The 19142-nt window shown below is 40.8% G+C and overlaps 1 protein-coding gene across 9 annotated transcripts in view; it reads left to right on the forward strand.

Moving 5' to 3' along the window:
* The window catches only part of LOC105491350 (nuclear factor of activated T cells 5), a 141735-nt gene that overhangs the window by 109259 nt on the left and 13334 nt on the right, over nt 1–19142 (forward strand). For 6 of the 9 annotated variants that reach the window (XM_071084837.1, XM_071084839.1, XM_071084840.1 and 3 more), the window contains 3 exons: nt 4286–4418; nt 11949–12032; nt 17722–17870. In XM_071084837.1, the coding sequence (XP_070940938.1) occupies nt 4286–4418; nt 11949–12032; nt 17722–17870 (366 nt within the window). The remainder of the gene's footprint in view (nt 1–4285; nt 4419–11948; nt 12033–17721; nt 17871–19142) is intronic. The other 3 variants (XM_071084838.1, XM_071084841.1, XM_071084843.1) reach the window with 1 other exon arrangement.

Here is a 19142-nt window from a genome sequence, read left to right on the forward strand (position 1 = left end):
AGTAAAGAAATATTAGACCTGGCCGGGCGCGGTGGCTCAAGCCTGTAATCCCAGCACTTTGGGAGGCCGAGACGGGCGGATCACGAGGTCAGGAGATCGAGACCATCCTGGCTAACATGGTGAAACCCCGTCTCTACTAAAATATACAAAAAACTAGCCGGGAGAGGTGGCGGGCGCCTGTAGTCCCAGCTACTCGGGAGGCTGAGGCAGGAGAATGGCGTGAACCCGGGAGGCGGAGCTTGCAGTGAGCTGAGATCCGGCCACTGCACTCCAGCCTGGGCGGCAGAGCAAGACTCCGTCTCAAAAAAAAAAAAAAAAAAAAAAAGAAATATTAGACCTACACAAAAAAGGTTGAAAGGGAATCTCTACAATATTTTAAAATACCAAGCAGATGGTATAGTAGAAAAGACCTTTGAAAGATAATTTCACAAATTGCAATTATGAAAGATTGTAATAGCCATTCAGTTGCAAACCCAAAATCAATTCGTCAGGTATTACACTTTTTCTGTTATAATATTTATAAATATTGGCCGGGCGCGGTGGCTCACACCTGTAATCCCAGCACTTTGGGAGGCCGAGGCGGGCGGATCACAAGGTCAGGAGATCGAGACCACGGTGAAACCCCGTCTCTACTAAAAATATAAAAAATTAGCCGGGCGCGGTTGTGGGCGCCTGTAGTCCCAGCTACTCGGGAGGCTGAGGCAGGAGAATGGCGTGAACCCGGGAGGCGGAGCTTGCAGTGAGCCGAGATCACGCCACTGCACTCCAGCCTGGGCTGGGCGACAGAGCGAGACTCCGTCTCAAAAAAAAAAAAAAAAAAAAATTTATAAATATTGCCAGGCACATGGCTCATGCCTGTAATCCCGGCAGTTTGGGAGGCCGAGCCAGGTGGATCACCTGAGGTCAGGAGTTCGCGACCAGCCTAGACAATGTGGTGAAACCCCGTCTCTACTAAAAATACAAAAATTTGCTGGGTGTAGTGGCATATGCCTGTAATCCCAGCTACTTAGGAGGCTGAGGCAAGAGAATCACTTGAACCCAGGAGGCAGAGGCTGCAGTGAGCTGAGATCACGCCATTGCACTCCAGCCTGGGCTACAGGAGTGAAACTCCATCTCAAAAAATATATATATATATAATATTATAAATATTGAGACTAATGAAATCTGGGAAAACAATTCTTTGTTCAATATTTGTGGTCCATAGTATACCTCGTGCTCATGTATACCAAATGTGATGGGTACATGGTCGTTCATTATATCTATTCCCTTTTTAGATGAGTTATATATAACATTGATTACCTATTAAAATATGTATATAAAGGGATATTCAATCTATATATACAAATATACATAAAAGGATAGCTCAAGGGAAGATGGTATAAATGTGGAAAGAAAATTCTTGAAAGAAGTACAAAAAAAAGATCCTCAGAAGAATCTGTGGGAACAACTAAACAAAGATGTGAAAGCTTGGAGGTTATGTTTTTCAAATTGGTTCTAAGAGTAATTTTGTAATGGGTCTTTGGTTAAGTCTAATTGTAGATAGTCTAATTATATATATTCCCAACTGTAAAATTAATGTGACAAAAGAAAAAGTATCTCATAGAAGAATCAAAGATATCTAGCACCATTGCTGGTACACTCTGAAAAAGATTATCTGCTAGGGAAAAAGCTATTTTGAATCTAAGCAGATTTTTCTAAGAAATTAAAATTCAATTATTTTCCTCTTTTTATCCTGAAGAGCATTATACCTGCTCCCAAGGCCTCCCAACCTTTTGTATGTTTTGTATGTATTGTATTCCTAGCTCAGTGATATTTAATTGATTCTAATTTATGAGAGGGTATTAAAAATAACTTTTGATCACTAGTCACAGTTTACTGAATTTTTAATTCAGATCAGTTGTAGAATTTCTAGATTCAGATTGAGGAAGTTTGACGAATTAGCAGCAAAATAGGTTCATTTGGTTTTTTAAAGCTTTCAAAATTAGTTTTACTTAAATGTGCTCTCCAAAGCAGGTAGAGTAAAAGTATTTTGATAAAATATGCATCTGATTTGTAGACACTAATCCTGTTACTAATTGCCAAGAAACAAGTTTTTATTCAAAAGAATAATTTGAATTATGGAGTTTGCCAAATAATTTTAAGAGTGGAAGCTCTCACAGGCTCTTCATTCACCCATCTCCTTAACTCTAGGTAGACTGTTTCTGTGACATAGTTGTAGTGTTTAAACAACAGAGTAAAAATGAGGGTAGACAAGATTCAGTAACTCTGTTTCTTAGAAGTTGGATCAATACCAGTGCATTTTTTTATGACCTTGTATGTGTTCAGATTTAGCTCCTGCTTCATAACTGTGGATGTATGCATATTTGTACATGTTTTTCCACCTCGTTGAAAAAAATGTGGTTTTTTTGAGATGGCTAACTTAGGAGGCATTCTGTTAATGCCGTAAATTAGAAGCTAGTTCTTTTTTTTTTTTTAGAGACAGAGTTATGCTCTTGTTGCCCAGGCTGGAGTGCAATGACGCGCTCTTGTCTCACCGCAACCTCTACCTCCTGGGTTCAAGTGATTGTCCTGCCTTAGTCTCCCGAGTAGCTGGGATTACAGGCCTGTGCCACCACGCCGGGCTAATTTTGTATTTTTAGTAGAGATGGGGTTTCCCCATGTTGGTCAGGCTGGTCTCAAACTCCTGACCTCAGGTGATCCGCCCACGTCAGCCTCCCAGCTAGTTCTGTTTATTATTTATTTATTCTGAGACAGAGTTTCGCTCTTGTTGCCTAAGCTGGAGTGCAATGGTGCGATCTCGGCTCACTGCAACCTCCACCCTCCGGGTTCAAGCGATTCTTCTGCCTCAGCCTCCCGAGTAGCTGGGATTACAGGTGTGTGCTACCACAGCTGGCTTATTTTTTGTATTTTTAGTAGAGATGGAGTTTCGCCATGTTGGCCAGGCTGGTCTCGAACTCCTGACCTCAGGTGATCTGCCCACCTCGGCCTCCCAAAGTATTGGGATTACAGGCGTGAGCCACTGCACCCGGCCTAGTTCTTTATTTGTAATGTGACTATATTTCAGAGAGTGTTTTAAGATGGCTCAGAAACAAATTAAATTCTCAGAAATGGAAACCTTGACCTTGATCTAATTTGTCCCATGTTTTCTATTCAACTGAGTCAACAAACTATATAGTCTAACTAAATTTTAAATGTCATCAAACTCACATCACCCTCAGCTGTCAGCTTCGGCCTCCTACAAATCAGATCATTAGTAAAAAAGCATAATCACTGCCCTATGATATCCCCTACCATTATAATAATGTACTAGGGAAGAAGAAAAAAAGTCAAATATGGCTCATATTACCCTCTAAGAAGATATAGTCCCCTTGAGTTAAGTACTGGTGAAACATTAAGAACTCTACCTTTCTCTTATAAGAATGCTTCCGCCACTATTGCAACTAAAAACATCTTTGGTTTACTGAGATGTGGATAAACTGAATCCAGTTTGACTTAAAATGAGAATTATGTTGTTAGGAGTAGCAAACTGCATTGTGAAATACATCTCACATTGAGGTTGTACAGAACATATGGTAACTGACTTTGCCCTTGGTGGGCATATTTTTTTCTAATAATGTATTCATTCTTTTATTCAATATGTACCTTATGTAAGATACTATTCTTTACAAGTGAGACAGAGTGAAGAACAAAACAACCTAGATCCTCATGGAGCTTACATTCTTGTGTTTGGAGAGAGACCAAAAAAACAAGCAAATAGGGTAATTTCAGGGGTGATGATAAGTGCTGTTATGGAGATAAACAATATTATAAGGTTGGGGAAGGGTTTTGCTTTAAATAGGATGATCAGGGAAGGCTTCTCTGAGGTGACATTTGTATCTGACCTGATAATGGGTTAGGAACTCACCATTTGAGGAGATGAAGAAAGAATATTGCAGTTGAAAAGAATAGCAAGTATAGAGAATCTGAGGTAAAACTGAGTTTAGCATGTTAAAAGAAGGGACTGAGGTCAGTGTGGCTACAGTATAGTGAACTAGAAGAGGAGGAATGAGATGAAGTTGACAGGGCAGGGATCTTGACCTTGTAAGCCATTGTAAAACACTTGGATTTTACCTTTAAAGCAGTGTTAAGATTAATATCCTGATGCCTGTGAACCTGAGCTTTAAAATAGATTATTTTATTTTAATCACTTTTTAAACTTTACAGCTAACAGGAAATATACTTAATTAAAAAATTTTAAATGTAAGTGTTGCTTCTTTTCCAACTCTTGTACTTTTCTTTACATTAGAATCATCTTATTGTGAAGGTTCCCCCCTATCATGACCAACATATAACTTTGCCTGTGTCAGTGGGAATATATGTAGTGACGAACGCTGGAAGATCTCATGATGTTCAACCATTCACTTACACTCCAGACCCAGGTATGTCAAAATGAAAAATTCAGAACTAAAACGAATAGTTAATTTCCAGTTTTTTGAAAGAATATTAAGAAGACTAGCCATCTCAAAAAGAAAGTTGCTCACTAAGATGAATTAATGTTAGTTTATTTTGGAAATGGCATTATTTTCTAAGAAGACAGCCACCAAATACTGCTTTTACTCTTATGTTAAGGAATCATTTCTACCTTACATTATAATAATAAAAGCCAGCAATGCTCTGAAGTCAGATTCTCTGAAACTATCTTACAGGTTACTCCTCCGTAAGAATTTCCATGCATTGACTACTACTTATGTGCAGAAACATGAAAGTGACAACTTTGGGAAATTGCTAACAGTTTAGTTTGGCTGGTTTATAGGGTACATTTTGAGACAGGAGATAAACTAGTGACAAGTGATAAAATAAAAAATCTCATCAAAGACTGATGGTGAATAAATATTTTTTTCTTTCTATATTGCCCCATAATACCTGATAAATATTTTAAATATAACTTTAAGTGGTTGTGTTAAAATGGTATTTTAGGCTGGGTGCGGTGACTTACGCCTATAATCTCAGCACTTTGGGAGGCTGAGGCCGGTGGATCACTTGAGGTCAGGAGTTTGAGACGAGGCTGCCAACGTGGTAAAACCCTGTCTCTACTAAAAATACACACACAAAAATTAGCTGGGTATGGTGACGGGCGCCTGTAATCCTAGCTACTGGGGAGGCTGAGGAAGGAGAATTGCTTGAACCCGGGAGGTACAGGTTGCAGTGAGCTCAGATTGTGCCATTGCACTCCAGCCTGGGCGATAGAGCAAGACTGTCTCAAAAACAGAAAACAAAAAAAAAACAAAAACCTGATATTTTAGAAATTAGAGGAGCTAATTTTTTTTTTTTTTTTTTTTTTTTTTTGTGGGGAGGAGACGGAGTCTCGCTCTGTCGTCCAGGCTGGAGTGCAGTGGCGCGATCTTGGCTCACTGCAACCTCCGCCTCCTGGGTTCAAGCTATTCTCCTGCCTCAACCTCCCGAGTAGCTGGGACTACAGGCGTGTACTACCATGCCCAGCTAATTTTTGTTTTTTCAGTAGAGACGGGTTTCTCCTTGTTTCACCGTGTTAGCCAGGCTGCTTTCAAATTCCTAACCTTGTGATCTGCCTGCCTTGGCCTCCCAAAGTGTTCGGATTACAGGCGTGAGCCACCACGTCCGACCCTAAAATGTTAAAAGTTTAGAAGATATCTTTTTATGAAGTGTCTCACAGGTTTGCCTGCATTCATTTAGATGCCCGAAAAAAGAAAAAAGGCTCCTTTTGGCAGAAATGGGGAGAACATTTTGGAAATGGAAACTCTTTGCATGCTCCATTGACCTAGGCTTGGCTTCTGCCATGTTTACCATTGGTTCAGTTCAATCCAGTCTCAGGCATACTTCAGAATTAGCAGTTCTTCTCTATCTGTAGTTTATTAGTATGTTATTTCCATATAGTTCAAGATCCAGTGAGGTAGAAGGTAAAGAAAGGTGACAGAGAAAGAAAGCCCTGGCATCAAAAAGTGAAGAAAACAGTAGCCAGGACAGAATTACAACTAGTTTAAGTTAATTGCTTTCTATCACTTAATTTTTCTATTTCCTATTTTCTTTCCTTTTTGAGATGGAGTCTTGTGTTGCCCAGGATGGAGTGCAGTGGCGTGATCCCAGGTCACTGCAACCTCCACATCCCAGGTTCAAGCGATTCTTCTACCTCAGCCTCTCATGAGTAGTGGCACTACAGGCATGCACCACCATGCATGGCTAATTTTTGTTAGTAGAGACAGGGTTTTGCCATATTGGCCAGGCTGGTCTCAAACTCTTGACCTCAGGTGATCTGCCCGCCTCAGCCTCTCAAAGTGTTGGGATTGCAGGCGTGAGCCAGCACTCCCAGCCTCCTATTTTATTTTTAATCATATCTGAATTTTGCAGCATTATTTTCTACTAATTTGCTGCAAAAGGTATGCCACAGTACAGCACTGTTAAAATACCTCTTGAAGGCCTGGAGTGGTGACTCACGCCTATAATTCTAGCACTTTGGGAGGCCAAGGCAGGCGAATCACTTAAGGCCAGGAATTCAAAACCAGCCTGGCCAAAATGGTGAAACCCCCTTTCTACTAAAAATACAAAAATTAGCCAGGCATGATGGTGGGCACCTATTGACCCAGCTACGTGGTAGGCTGAGACAGGAGAATCTCTTGAACCCAGGAGGTGGAGGTTGCAGTGAGCCAAGATCATGCCACTGTAGTCTAGCGTGGGCAACAGAGTGAGATTTTGTCAAAAAACAGAACAAACAAATTTAAAAAACCTTGATATTTGTCTCAGAATTAAAGATCGTGTGTAAAAACTTTGGACCAAAAAGGCAAAGTTTAGAAATAATATCCTGGCTTCAACAAAAATAGGAGAAAGAAGATTGGCTTATTCTCAAAGACCAAATATTTTATTGTTTCCTTTCTAGGAAGGCTTCAAACATCTAAGGAAATTTGATGTAAAATTAATAGTTGGCCGGGCACAGTGGCTCACGCCTGTAATCCCAGCACTTTGGGAGGCCAAGGCAGGTGGACCATGAGGTCAGGAAATTGAGACCATCCTGGCTAACACGGTGAAACCCCGTCTCTACTAACAATACAAAAAAATTAGCCGGGCCTGGTGGTGGGCACCTGTAGTCCCAACTACTCGGGAGGCTGAGGCAGGAGAATGGTGTGAACCTGGGAGGCAGAGTTTGCAGTGAGCTGAGATCGCGCCACTGTACTCCAGCCTGGGTGACAGAGTGAGACTCTGTCTCAAAAAGAAAAAGGGGGGAAAGAAAATTAATGATAGTTAAAGCATTTTAGTAACTGTTAGTTACTAAATATTGACATTTAATGTTTTGCAGGAGCTTGCACAAACATGAGAAGAGAGATGGTATAATTAATACATAGGATTTTTTTCCTGATGAGCTTCTGCATCAGTTGTGTTGGAAGGGAAAGGTGTTTATGTCAGGGAATAGCCTTAAAGGTTTTGCTATCCTGAAAACACTGAGATTTTCTTGTCTTCACTTGTTTCTTTGTTTTTATTGATTAATTATAGAGACTTCAGGACTTTGAAGTACTTAGCATCAACATTAAGAATCCTCATTTCTTAGTGATAAATGCTAATTATTAAAAATTGCCCTTTGATAAATTGCTGAATAAACAGCTTTTAACTATTCTACTTCAAAGGCTATACTAATTGCCTAATTTTGGCCATTCTTAGGCAATCATTACCATATGTTTGCTCTTTCAAGTTTTTCCCCACATATTTTGTATGTTACAGATAGCAATCACTCTTAGAAAACCTTGTTTGAAGAAATATAAGGTATGCAAACTTTCTAATACAATCTAATGCCTTAGCTTCTGCCTCTGTGATACAGCTAATTAGCCTTCCCGCAGTTTTCCTTTTTTTTTTTTCTTTTGAGATGGAATTTTGCTCTGTCACCCAGGCTAGAGTGCAATGGCGCGATCTCGACTCACTGCAACCTCCACCTCCCAGATTCAGGCGATTCTCCTGCCACAGCCTCCCAAGTGGCTGGGACTACAGGTGCCCACCATCACACCTGGCTAATTTTTGTATTTTTAGTAGACACAGGGTTTCACCATGTTGGCCAGGCTGGTCTCTAACTCCTGACCTCAAGTGATCCGCCCGCCTCAGCCTCTCAAAATGTTGGGATTACAGGCATGAGCCACAATTTTACGTTTTTGTATTTTATGAAATAGGATAATCTTTTCAAGTGTCCATGAGAGAGAATATGATTTCAGGAAAACTTGGGCACAGAAAATTTGGCCTATCTCAGTATGGCAAACTAATAGCTGTTGTGGTTCATTTAGGGACTGTTGTTAAATATTTGATTACTCATTAGTGTATAATTATAGCAGCCACAACAAGGTCCATCCTAATATTTACAGGTTGGAGTAGAAGTGGTGACTGTTAATACTATTTATTGAAATACTTAAAAGTTATAAATAAAACTAACAAATCATTAAGTGAAATATACCTCCTATACTATTTTGACCAAAATACCCTCATAACAACCTGAAAGGCTAAATTTGAATTTAGAATTTTCAAACTGCTTTGAATTCTAAGCTGGGCTGTGGTAGCATTAGGAGAGAGCATCCCTACCTGCCACCCTTCTTTTGACATTTTTTGGCTCCATCCTATACTTGGAAGCCTTTTGATACCTTAATCGGTGCTTCCATCTAATATGCCTAAGAGTGCGCACAAAATCTAGGATAGTTGTACAGAAAATCTAGAGATCAGCCGGGCACAGTGGCTCATGCCTATAATCCCAGCACTTTGGGAGGCCGAGGCAGGTGGATCATGAGGTCAGGAGATCGAGACCATCCTGGCTAACACAGTGAAACCTGTCTCTACTAAAAAATACAAAAAATTAGCCGGACGTGGTGGTGGGCACCTGTAGTCTCAGCTACTCGGGAGGCTAAGGCAGGAGAATGGCATGAACCCAGGAGGCGGAGCTTGCGGTGAGCCGAGATTGCGCCACTGTACTCCAGCCTGGGTGACAGAGTGAGACTCCATCTCAAAAAAAAAAAAAAAAAAAAAGAAAATCTAGGGATCCTGGGTGCCTGTTACATGGTCTAAAGGTAGGGTCAAGGCAAAGGCTCAAGTGAACGTATCCTAGTTCCACACATTCTTCCAGGTACAGACCTTCTAACACCCAATGGGGCCATACTGCCCCAAATCAAAATGTGTGTGCTCTCAGGCACTTAGATACTTTCCAGAGTCGTAAAAACCTTTGTTTTATTGATAGTCTCTGAAGCTTTGCTTAGCCATTAAAACATCTTAAATTTTTTTTTACTTCAGCCTATTCAGACACAGAAATCACACTAGACATTATTTGCTGTAACTCCACAGTGGTGATTTCTATAATAAATGGGGATGTAATATTTACCATCTTTTTTTTCTAAAAAGAAATTACTGGTTGGGTGAGGTGGCTCACATCTGTAGTCCTGACACTTCAGGAGGCCGAGGCAAGAGGATCACTTGAGCCCAGGAGTTTGAGACCAGCCTGGGCGATATAGTGACACCCCCCCATCCCTACAAAGAAAAAATAATAACTAGGCATGGTGGCATGTGCCTGTAGTCCCAGCTACTCGGGAGGCTGAGGTGAGAGGATCGCTTGAGCCTGAGAGGTTGAGGCTGCGGTAAGCCGTGATCAGGCCAGTGTACTCCAGCCTGGACAACAGAGCAAGACCCTATCTCAAAAAAAGAATAAGAAGAATTTTAAAATTACTAATAACATGATTTTAAAATAGAAATTTAAATTTTTTTCAAGGATTAGTTTATATTTTTAAATCTATTGTTACTAGAATTAATGTCATGCATAAATATTTTATGTGTATTTTTTTTCCATTCAATTGCCTATAAATCATTTGTTGGACCTACTGTGAAACATACTAAGATAAATTATTTAACTTCATTCACAGGAGATGTGTACAAATTCCTCTCTTTATTTTCGTTATATCATTTGACATATTAGAAAATATAAAATAAATATATTGAAAAATAGAAGTTGGCCGAGCGTGGTGGCTCACACATGGAATCCCAGCACTTTCAGAGACCAAGGCAGGTAGATCACCTGAGGTCGGGAGTTAGAGACCAGCCTGACCAACATGGAGAAACCCTGTCTCTACTAAAAATACAAAATTAACTGGGTGTGGTGGGGCATGCCTGTAATCACAGCTGCTCAGGAGGCTAAGGCAGGAGAATTGCTTGAACCCGGGAGGTGGAGGTTGCAGTGAGCCGAGATCACGCCATTGCACTCCAGCCTGGGCAACAAGAACGAAAGTCCGTCTCAAAAAAAAAAAGAAGAAAAGAAAAAGAAAAAAGAAAAGTAGAAATTAAGGCCAAGCATGGTGATTCATGCCTGTAATCCCAGCAATTTGGGAGTCTGAGGTGGGCAGATTGCTTGAGCTCAGCAGTTTGAGACCAACCTGGGCAACATGGCAAAACACCATCTCTACCAAAAATATAAAAATTAGCCTGTCGTGGCGGCGTACGCCTGTAGTTCCAGCTACTCGGGAGACTGAGGTGGGTGGATGGCTTGAGCCTGGGAGGTGGAAGTTGCAGTGAGCCAATATCATGCCACTGCACTCTAGCCTGGGTGACAGAGCCCCAGACCCTGTTTCAAAGGAAAAAAAAATAAAATGTATTCAAATAAAATATGTAATCATTTGAAGCAAGAACCAATTTATTTGTAATTTATTAAACTTTAGTTTTTAGAACTGATTTATATTCTTAGGCCCATTAAATTTATAGTTTAAATTTGTTATAGTAGGCTGGGCGCTCAAGCCTGTAATCCCAGTACTTTGGGAGGCCAAGGTGGGCAGATCACTTGAAATCAGAAGTTTGAGACCAGCTTGGCCAACACAGTGAAACCCCATCTCTACTAAAAATACAAAAATTAGCCTGGCAGCCAGTGCGGTGACTCATGCCTATAATCCCAGCAGTTTGGGAAGCTAAGATGGGCAGATCACATGAGGTCAGGAGTTTGAGACCAGCCTGGCCAACATGGTGAAACCCTGTCTGTACTGAAAATACAAAAATTAGCCAGGTGTGGTGGTGTGCGCCTGTAGTCCCAGCTACTCGGGAGGCTGAGGCAGGAGAATCCCTTGAACCCAGGAGGTGGAGGTTGCAGTGAGCCTTGACTGCACCATTGCACTCCAGCCTGGGTAACAAGAGTGAAACTCCATCTCAAAAAAATAAATAAATAATTAGCCTAGCATGGTGGCATGCACTTGAAATCCCAGCTACTCAAGAGGCTAAGGCAGGAGAATGGCTTGAACCTGGGAGATGGATGTTGCAGTGAGCCACGATCATACCACTGTACTCCTGGGTGACCTAGCGAGACTCTGTCTCAAAAATAAATAAATAAATAAATAGATAATTAGGCTGGGCATGGTGGCTCACGCCTGTAATCCCAGCACTTTGGGAGGCCAAGGCGGGTGGATCACAAGGTCAGGAGTTCAAGACCAGCCTGGCCAAGATAGTGAAACCCTGTCTCTACTAAAAATACAAAAAAATTTAGCCGGGAGTGGTGGTAGGCACCTGTAATCCCAGCTACTCAGGAGGCTGGCAGAGAATTGCTTGAACCCAGGAGGCAGAGGTTGCAGTGATCTGAGATCGAGCCACTGTATTGTAGCCTGAGCAACAGAGCAAGACTCTGTCTCAATTCACCATGTTGGTCAGGCTGGTCTTGAACTCCTGACCGCAAGTGATCACCCACCTTGGCTTCCCAAAGTGCTGGGATTACAGATGTGAGCCACTGCACCCCGCCTGGTTTTGTTTTGCTAAGTGATCGCATGCTCTGCCCACTTGGAGATTGGAGAATTTAGAGGATAGAAATTTACCTCAACTAGAATTTCTGCTAAACAAATAATTAAATGATACTGTGTGACAAGATATTCTAATTAAAGAATTTAAGATACAAGGTTTTTAGGATGAGTAAATGTAGATAAATACATTAATCTTTTTTTTTTTAATAGCAGCAGCTGGTGCTTTGAATGTAAATGTGAAGAAGGAAATATCTAGTCCAGCAAGACCTTGCTCCTTTGAAGAGGCCATGAAAGGTACCAAGTAGATTATTCTCAAAAATCGTAATTAGGTGCTCCTGTATGTTTTCTCTAGCACACCTTACTGTTTTATTTTCTCTTAAGTACTTACAATACTTTGCAGGGTATCTTTCATATTGTAAAATAAATACGTGTTTAATTTTACTAAATGTAGAGACTTGTTTTCCAATTTGATATTTTTCTTGCTGAATATGTTTATATATATTTTAAAGTACATTGGAATGGAGGAGTTTTGTTTTTTTGTTTTTTTAATTCCCCAATATTAAAAGTATATGAGGCCGGGCACAGTGGTTCATGCCTGTAATCCCAGCTTTTTGGGAGGCCGAGGCAGGTAGATCATTTGAGGTCAGGAGTTCAAGACCTGCCTGGCCAACATGGTGAAACCCTGTCTCTACTAAAAATACAAAAATTAGCCAGGGGTGGTGGCAGGTGCCTGTAGTCCCAGCTGCTCGGGAGGCTGAGTCAGGAGAATCTCTTTAATCTGGGAGGCAGAGGTTGCAGTGAGCCAAGATCATGCCACTGTACTCCAGCCTGGGTCACAGAGCGAGACCCTTCTCAAAAAAAAAAAAAAGGAAAGGAAGGCCAGGCACGGTGGGCCACACCTATAGTCCCGGCACTTTGGGAGACAAAGGTAGGAAGATTACTTGAGTCCAGAAATTTGAGATGATAGATATCCATTGGCTAATAATTAAATGCGTCATCTGTAGTTATTGCTGAACAGATATGGGCAGCACAGTGAGAAGATTTCTTGTCTCTACCAAAAAAAAAAATTAAAACAGGCCAGGCACAGTGGCTCACGCCTATAATGCCAGCACTTTGGGAGGCCGAGGCGGGCTGATCACCTGAGGTCAGGCATTCAAGACCAGCCTGACCAACATGGAGAAACCCATTCTCTACTAAAAATACAAAATTAGCCAAGCATGGTGGTACATGCCTGTTATCCCAGCTACTCGAGAAGCTGAGACAGGAGAATTGCTTGAATCCAGGAAGCAGAGATTGCAGTGAGCCGAGATCGTGCCACTGCACTTCAATCTGGGCAACAAGAGCGAAACTCCTATCTCAAAAAAAAAAAAAAAAAAAAAATAGGCCAGGCGCGGTGGCTCATGCCTTTAATCTCAATACTTTTGGGAGGCTGAGCTTTGCAGATCACCTGAGGTCAGGAGTTCAAGACCAGTCTGGTCAACATGGCGAAACCCCATCTCTACTAAAAATACAAAAAGTATTAGCCTGGCATGGTGATATGTGCCTGTAATCCCAGCTACTCTGGAGGCTGAGGCAAGAGAATCGCTTGAACCCTGGAAGTGGAGGTTGCAGTGAGCCGAGATTGTACCACTGCTCTCTCCAGCCTGGGCAACAGAGCAGGACTCGGTCTCAAAAAAAAAAAAAAAAAAAATTATAAACATTAACCGGGCATGGTGGCATGCACCTATCATCCTAGTTATTCATGATACCGAGGTAGGAGGATTGCTTAACCTGAAGAGGTTGAAGCTGGATTGAGCTGTGATCATACCACTGCACTCCAGCATGGGCAAAGGAACAAGACTCTTAAAAACAAAACAAAGCAGAAATTTGTTTTGTTTATGTACCTTTTTGATAAAAAATTTAAATCAGGCTGGGCATGGTGGCTCACACCTATAATCCCAGCACTTTGAGGGGCTAAGGTGGGTGGATCACCTGAGGTCAGGAATCTGAGACCAGCCTGGCCAACATGGTGAAACCTCATCTCTACTAAAAATACAAAATTTAGCTGGGCGTGGTGGTGCGTGCCAGTAATCCCAGCTGCTCGGGAGATTGGGCAGAAGAATTTCTCGAACCCGGGAGGCAGGGATTGCAGTGAGCCGCGATCATGCCACTGCACTCCAGCCTGGGCGACAGAGTAAAACTCTACCTCAAAAAATATATATAAATCACATATGAGAAATAGTTTGGTAAATAGAGATTACTTGAGAAAAAATGCAAGTGTTGGATTGTAATGCATTGACGCCAGCTTGATGTTCTTAGAGCAAATTAATTCTTAATGAGGAGGAGAAAAAAATTAATCTGATATTTTCATTTATAATGTACTACTAAATTGAAGTTGACTAGAAGATTATTATTAAATTAACAAGATGGAACATATCTGACAAACTTAGTGTCTGGCCTGGAGACATTTTGGACTGTTTTTGGTGGGACTAGACTTAGATAAAATTGGAACAAGGCCAGATGCAGTGGCTCACGCCTGTAATCCCAGCACTTTGGGAGGCCAAGCTGGTGGATCACCTGAGGTCAGGAGTTTGAGACCTGCCTGGCCAACATGGCAAAACCCTGTCTCTACTAAAAATAAAAAATTAGTCGGGCATGGTGGCGTGTGCCTGTAGTCCCAGCTGGTTGGGAAGCTGAGACAGAAGAATCGCTTGAATCCAGGAGGCGAAGGTTGTAGTGAGTCCAGATTGAGCCACTGCACTCCAGCTTGGGCAACAGAGTGAGACTCTGGAAAAAAAAAAAAAAAAAAAAAGGATTGGAACATAAATAAAATTAACCTCTGTGACCTTTGTGCATATGACAGTAGAAAGACTTATATCTGTGCATGAGCATTAGACTAAAATGTCCTTTTACTGTTTGTCTTACCAGTAGACATACTTGTCAGTGGTCAGCTGAGGATAGATAAAAGAGTCTTGCTCAACTTACTCTACCTAGTCTCACTTTCCAGAAAGGGGGAGAAGATAATAAGCATTACTATCTAAATACATTTTAAGAAAAATTGTAGATCTGTTAAGCAGTAACTGTATAGGTGATATATTTATTTATATGTAATTTCTAATTGCATTATAATATAATCTTGACTGTAAACATGGAAATTTTTAGACCAAAAATAATGTTAATAAAAATATAAGCCAGGAACAGTGGCTAGTGCCTATAATTCCAACTACTCAAGGGATTGAGGTGGGAGGATCACTTGAATCCCGTAGTTTGAGGCTGCAGGTACTACACTCCAGCCTGGGTAACAGAATGAGACCCTGCCTCTAATTGAATAAATGAGTGAGTGAATGAATGAATGAATGAATATTTTTAAAAAGAAAAATACAGACTGTATATTTTTATTTTTATTTATTATTATTATTATTTGAGATGGAATCTTGCTTTGTTGCCCAGGCTGGAGTGCAGTGGCATGGTCTCAGCTTACTGCAACCTCCAACCTCTGACTCCTGGGTTCAAGTGATTCTCCTGGCTCAGTCTCTCCAGTAGCTGAGATTTACAGGTGCCCTGTACCACGCTTGGCTATTTTTTATTTTATTTTATTTTATTTTTTGTATTTTTAGTAGAGACAGGGTTTCACCATGTTGGTCAGGCTGGTCTCGAACTCCTGATCTCGTGGTCCACCTGCCTCCGCCTCCCATATTACTGGGATTACAGGCATGAGTCACTGCACCTGGCCCATATTTTTATTTTTGTAGGATTAACCAAATAATCCACAACAAACTAAATTGACAGTGATAAAGCTAAAGTAAGATTAATTCTTTTCTTCATTCACTCAGCAAACATTTGTTGATTACCTACTGTGCAACAGGCGATAACATCTGCCTTCATGGAGCTCATGATCTAATGAAATTCAAAAGCAAGAATAGTAGTTGACTATTACAGGATCAACTTAAGATAACACCAATGGTTTTAAAAATGTTCTATGGGATATTCGTAGATTACTTTTAAATGCCTGCCCTGTACATGATCTGAAGTTTTGTCTCAGTCAAAATTAGGTTGTAGGCCGAGTGTGGTGGCTCATGCCTATAATCCCAGCACTTTGGGAGGCCTAGCAGGGAGGATCGCTTGAGCTCAGGAGTTCAAGACCAGCCTAGGCAACATAATGAGACTCTTGTCCCTACAAAAAAATTTAAAAAATTAGTCAGGCATGGTGGTGTGTGCCTGTAGTCCCAGCTACTTGTGGGGCTGAGGTGGGAGGATTGCCTGAGCCCAGGAGGTGGAGGTTGCAGTGAGGCCTGATTGTACCACTGCACACCCACCAACAGAGAGAGACCCTGTCTCAAATAAATAAAATAAAATAAAATAAAAATCTGGTGGTTAGGGGAATTGTATTGGTATTATAATTTAGGTGAAAATAGGTCCAAAGAACTCATGAATAAATGATTCATTTCTCAAACAGGTAGAATAATAAAACATGGAATGTCAAAAGTTAAATGAGCACTTTCCCCTCTATCAAAATAATCAGTTTTCATAGGAATTAGGTTTTTAGCCAAATGGCTGTGAGGCAAGTTGAAGACAAGAAAATTGCAAATATATTTTTAGATGAAAATATTTACTTTCAGTTTTTTTTTTTTTTTTTTGAGACAGAGTCTTGCTCTGTTGCCTAGCCTGCAGTACGGTAGAGCAATCTCAGCTCACTGCAACCTCCTTCTCCCGGATTCAAGCGATTCTTGTGCCTCAGCCTCCCAAGTAGCTAGGATTTACAGGCATGTGCCACCATGCCTTGCTAATTTTTGTATTTTTAGTAGAGACAGAGTTTCACCATGTCAGCCTGGCTGGTCTCGAACTCCTGGCCTCAAGTAATCCGCCCGCCTCAACCTTCCAAAGTGCTGAGATTACAGGCATGAGCCACCACACTTGGCCTTTCAGCAGCATATTGACTAACAATAACAACAAAAAAAATTTATGAAGGGAGCTATCCAACTTATATACCATGTGCCTTTTTAAAAGCTTTATAGCCAGGATTTCTTCTCGGTATCAAATTAAGAAATTTAACAGCTATGCTTTCTGAAGACTCTTTCCATAGAGCCTCCAAGTGGTAGTAAACTTTTAAATCAGGATTTGGCTATGTGCTCAACTCAGAAGATTGTCATTAGCAGTAGCGGTAGCTACCACTGAGTGCCAGTGCAGACTCAGGTAGACAAAAAAGAAGAAAGAAAAGCAATCAAGGGGGAAAAGTAGATATAGTGGAGTGGTAGAATCTTGCTATATGTTGCCTCTAGGTACAAATCTAGAACTAACTACTACTCAAAATGGAGGTGGTAGGAGGTGGGAAATAATTTTTCATTTTGCTTGGGAAATTTGGTTTGTAAACCTAAAATAGCCCTTATTTCTGGGGGAAAAAAAAAGATGTTTAAAGTCTAGTCTAAAAGAGAATTGTGTCCATGTGCCAACTTGTCATATTCAAATTTTCTAATTAGTTTTAATTTAGAAAAGCAAAATTTATTGATCACTGGGTGGTATTTTCTAATGAGAAGCTTGAACTTAGTTTAAGAAAGAAGTGCTCTGACAATCTCATAGCCCTTAAGAAGTTCTGAGACTTTATATTGTCAGACAGCTAAATCCTAAGAGAAGAGTGTAGTGGTTGTAATTGAGTAGCTTTATCCTCCTGGAGATTTTTAAGCTGTATCCTATAATATACTCTGGTCAGGTTGGGTAGTATGATTCAAGGCACTTGGAACGGTCTTGGGGAATATAGCCTGGTAATCGAACTGCTTAAGCTTATTATTAATATTTAAGCTATAGTTCCAGGCCCATTCCAGAGGTCCCCCAGCCAATGCACTTCATAAAAGGGAAGATACATCTTAATATACCAGTTTTGTATCTCATGCTACCATTATAGCATCAAAAAATAGACATTTAAATCATGACTAATAATAAATTTTAGAATAAAATAGTTGGTAATTTTTGTGATTTTAAACTTTTCTTTTTTTGTGTGTGTATGCAGCAATGAAAACTACTGGATGTAATTTAGATAAGGTAAATATTATTCCTAACGCCCTGATCACTCCACTCATACCAAGCAGTATGATTAAGAGTGAAGATGTTACTCCAATGGAAGTAACAGCAGAAAAAAGATCTTCCACTATTTTTAAGGTAAGCTATATTGACTACTGCTCCAACTTCTAACCTCCTATATAAAAATTGCTGTCTTTTACTTTTCCTATTTTTTTCACATTGCTTTTACTTTGGATGTACTTAATGAATTTTGCTGTAAAGAGGGAATGCTTTATACTTCAGCAAAATTGCCCACAAAGTGACTTCCAATATACATTTTGACAAGGGAGGAATTAATATGTTATATGAGATATTAATGAAAGTACTAATTTTAGCATTTTCAGAATTAAGAGGTGTTTTTATTTTTTTCCCAGTCTTTTCCCGTAACTTTCTATTTCTTTTTTTTTACTTGTCTTCTCCCCTGTAATGTTACTGAGGAGCCGCAAAATTGAGATATTTTGATACCTGCTCTTGATGAACCATAAAATTAATGTGTTCTGATTACCCTTAATTCACCTAAGTATATCAATAGCTGATTATTCTACTTCTTTGTTTGACTATCTTTGCTTATAGTACTTTTTAAAAATATATCCCAAGGAAAATGAGGCATCATGTAATGGAGAATTGTAGTCCCATACCTGTTTTGTAAATGATGATAATATAGAGTGGAAAACTGGTCCTGCATATATATATATATATATATATATTTTTTTTTTTTTTTTTTTGAGGCGGAGTCTCGCTCTGTCGCCCAGGCTGGAGTGCAGTGGTGCGATCTCGGCTCACTGCAAGCTCCGCCTCCCGGGTTCCCGCCATTCTCCTGCCTCAGCCTCCCGAGTAGCTGGGACTACAGGCGCCGCCACCACGCCCGGCTAATTTTTTTTTTGTATTTTTAGTGGAGACGGGGTTTCATTGTGTTAGCCAGGATGGTCTCGATCCCCTGACCTCGTGATCCGCCCGCCTCGGCCTCCCAAAGTGCTGGGATTACAGGCTTGAGCCACCGCGCCCGGCCGGTCCTGCATATATTTTTAGAACAATAGTGATTTTTTTCCCCCCTTGAGACGGATGGAGTCTCTCTGTCACCCAGGCTGGAGTGCAGTGGCATGATCTCAGCTCACTGCAAGCTCCGCCTACCAGGTTCACGCCATTTTCCTGCCTTAGCCTCCCGAGTGACTGGGACTACAGGCACCCGCCACCTCGCCCGGCTAATTTTTTGTCTTTTCAAAAGTAGAGACGGGTTTTGACGGTGTTAGCCAGGATGGTCTCGATCTTCTGACCTCATGATCTGCCCGCCTTGGCCTCCCAAAGTGCTGGGATTACAGGCTTGAGCCACCGCGCCTGGCCAAACAATAGTGATTTTTGATGTATGTTACA

Source organism: Macaca nemestrina, chromosome 18, assembly GCF_043159975.1.
Source record: "Macaca nemestrina isolate mMacNem1 chromosome 18, mMacNem.hap1, whole genome shotgun sequence".
Classification (NCBI taxonomy): domain Eukaryota; kingdom Metazoa; phylum Chordata; class Mammalia; order Primates; family Cercopithecidae; genus Macaca; species Macaca nemestrina.